The 3,002-nt window shown below is 57.4% G+C and overlaps 1 protein-coding gene across 1 annotated transcript; it reads right to left on the bottom strand.

Moving 5' to 3' along the window:
- Window positions 1–1,610: 1,610 nt before the first annotated feature.
- On the bottom strand, window positions 1,611–2,747 carry ISF_03083 (cytidylyltransferase; the record flags this gene model as incomplete). The annotated part of the gene is made up of 1 exon (XM_018846689.1): window positions 1,611–2,747. One exon carries the CDS (start codon window positions 2,745–2,747, stop codon window positions 1,611–1,613), a length of 1,137 nt encoding a protein of 378 aa, XP_018706417.1.
- Window positions 2,748–3,002: the final 255 nt, after the last annotated feature.

A 3,002-nucleotide genomic window follows, 5' to 3' on the forward strand; every position in this document is an offset into this window, starting at 1 on the left:
GTAGTAATAAGTGAGCGATTGGAGGAACATGCTGAAGGTTCGGTTTTGTTAAAAATGGGCCAACGTAGGGTAGGTGTGAAGAATGTTGCCAAAACATTGCGCGCCCGACCTGGTAGGAATTCGTTTATGCGCAATAGGGTAGGACAAAATAATACAAAGGCCGCTCGCAAGACAAAACTGCGTCACAACAGCGGCGCGTAATGAGAGAATGAGCCAACGGTGCAATAGAACAGTTTCAGTGCTGCAATCGTGGATCAAGACGAGCTGGGATCGTAAGATCTTCCCTGCACAATTGGAAGTGACATGTAATAGAATGATGCGCGGTCGGGAGCAGGTGGGATGGATCAATCTTCTTCACGTCCGAGGCAAGCCTTGGACAGCAATGAAAAAAAGAAGAAAGCCTGTCAGACGTCCATCAACACCCACCCTGCTAGCGCGCCCGAAGGCAGACCGCCGACAGGGTCGAGATCATCAAGAAACGAGGCAAGTCGACATGAACCAGCCAGAGGCTGGCCAATCACTGACTTGCACATCTCTCTATACAGCAGAGACCCAAGAGCCAAAGCCGCCATCCTTGCGGACAGTTCGAGAGGACCAGAAGAAAAGTATTCACTCTAGGGTGTCGAGGATATGCAATCATCAACCAGGGTGGATTCTGTGGCTCTTTTGGGGAACCAAGAGATAGGTCGATTACTATAGAAATGATTCTCCTTGAATGGAGGTCAGCAAGGCAGGTTCGAAGGGCGGGGAGAGAAAGCGGCTTGGAGTCTTGGGGAGGAGACTGTTGCTTCCAAGGTAGGGGTGCACATACTGAAGTATTGTCGACGTGAAGAAGAAAAGAAGAAAAGAGACAAAACGAGGGCGGGAGGACGAGACTTTATAGAGAGAATTGGTGGGGCGCTGATTGCGCTTCACCGCCTAAAAGTTTTTGTGGCAGGCAGAATCTGATTTTTTTTTCACTGGGGCGCGCGGGAGCCTGCAGGGTCCTCAGGCTCGAGCGCCCGTGAATTTTTCACTTTTCGCCAGGGTCTACGACTGTGTGGATTCGAAAATTCTGATATCATGATATCAGAATGTCTTTTTTTACAGGGATGTGTGAGAGAGGCTGGTCACCGCTTGGTTCTAGATTGCGGTTGCTGGGTGAGCTGTGGATGGTGATGGCTGACCGACTTGAGAAACAGGGTCTGAGGAAATTGTAGTCGTGTGATCCGGAGTCAAAATTCAAGACAGAAAGCAAATCTGAAGAGAAAAACGACGAAATAAAAAATGAGAGATTAAAAGTACGGGTCCACTCTTGGCGTTGACTTACTCTGGCAAACACGCACGCTATCACAAATAATGAATGAGGCACAGATATGGATAACTACACTACGCAGCTTTGCACAAAAGGAACACCATACAACACGCAATATGAATTACATATTGCACAATGCTGAATTGCTATTCCTACTGACAGAGAAAATAATCTAAAACAATAAACACATACATCACGTACATTGCTTCGTGTTCCCCATTCACATTCCCCAAGTGCCTTCTCCCACTCGTATCTGTTATCAAGACGGCCTCAGTTGCAAAAGTCCGCCTTCCATCAGTCGCCAAACGACGTAACCTCAACCAGACCCTCCATCGTCCGTAGACGTGCCCTTGGGCAACCGCGACCGCCTGTACAGCTCGTACCTACTGATCCAGTCAAGAACCGGCGAATGCACGAGGTCCTGCGCGGCCGGGGGGCCTCCGTCGTGCACGAGCTGGCGGACCCGGGAGCTGCTCACGCCCTCTGCCACAGTGCCGCCAGTCTCCTCGTCGGAGAGCACATGCACCTTGCGCATCCAGGACGCGTCGCCGCCAACCTCGTCAAGACTGCTGCCAGTCGCGTCACCCTGCGCTGCCCCGCCCAGCGCCGCGATATAGCTCCGCTGCGCGTCGCGCCCGCCGTAGTCCTCGCCCGGCCGCAGCATCACCCGCAGCGACGCGTGCGTGAAGAAGGGGTCCAGCGCCCTCATCATGGGCGTCTGGGGTCGTCGCCCCCGTGCCGCCGCTTCAACGCCTCCCTTCTCTTGATGACCCGAGCCGGCAGCACCCTCCCCTGTCTGGCTCGCTTCCCCCTTGTAGTACTTGGGATCCAGGATCCGCACCAGCGTGTCGAAGCCCACGATAAACTCCATCGGCAGCAGCTCCGCGCCCGGGTACCAGCTTGCGGCGCGCAGCGCGTCGGCCTTGCCGCTGAAGAAGGGCTCCGAGGTGAGCGCCATGTCGACGGGCACCTCGTCGCCCTGGCCCCGCAACTCCTCCTGCAGGCGTCGCGCGAACGCGTAGATCATCGCGAGGCGGTGCTCGAGCGGCGCGGGCGCGGCCGGCTTGTCGGCGTTGGCGACCGCGAGCAGCAGCACCAGGCGCGTCTGGGGCCGAACGACAGGCGCGGCGGAGGCCCCGGCCAGGGCCGCGCGCTGCTCCGCGAGCACGTCGCGCACGGCGAGCTTGGCCATGTGCGCGTGCGCCAGCGTCGGCGGGTTGAAGCTCGCGTCTAGCACCAGCAGCCGCGAGCGCAGCCCCGCCCTGACAAAGGCGCTCTCGGGCGGCGGCGCCTGCACGGCCCGCGCGTGCTCCCTCTCCAGTTCCTTGGCCCAGTTGCTGAGCGTTGTCCCCGGGGGGTAGAGGAGCCCCAGCCGGGCCGGCGACGCCCGGAACTCGGCGAGCTTGGCCGTTAGCTCCGCAAGTGTGCGGTCGGTGGGCGTCGTGCCCGACATGAAGCTGTTGCCTTGGCGAAATATGCGCCACCCCCTGCTAATTTTGAGTCTCTGCATGTAATGCACACACGTAAATCGTCGCTCTCGGGCGATCTAGCGTAGAGTTGCAGGAATGTTGCCGCGGCCCCTCTTTGGAGAGCTTGGCGGCTCCTGCTGTCGACGCAGCGACACACTTCGATCCACGACAAAGCACTTGTATCACCGGAGTGCATAAGTTACCCGCCCGACCTTGGGCCTCCCTAGTAGCCTCTTTCA

This window comes from Cordyceps fumosorosea (assembly GCF_001636725.1).
Source record: "Cordyceps fumosorosea ARSEF 2679 chromosome Unknown scaffold_5, whole genome shotgun sequence".
NCBI lineage: Eukaryota > Fungi > Ascomycota > Sordariomycetes > Hypocreales > Cordycipitaceae > Cordyceps > Cordyceps fumosorosea.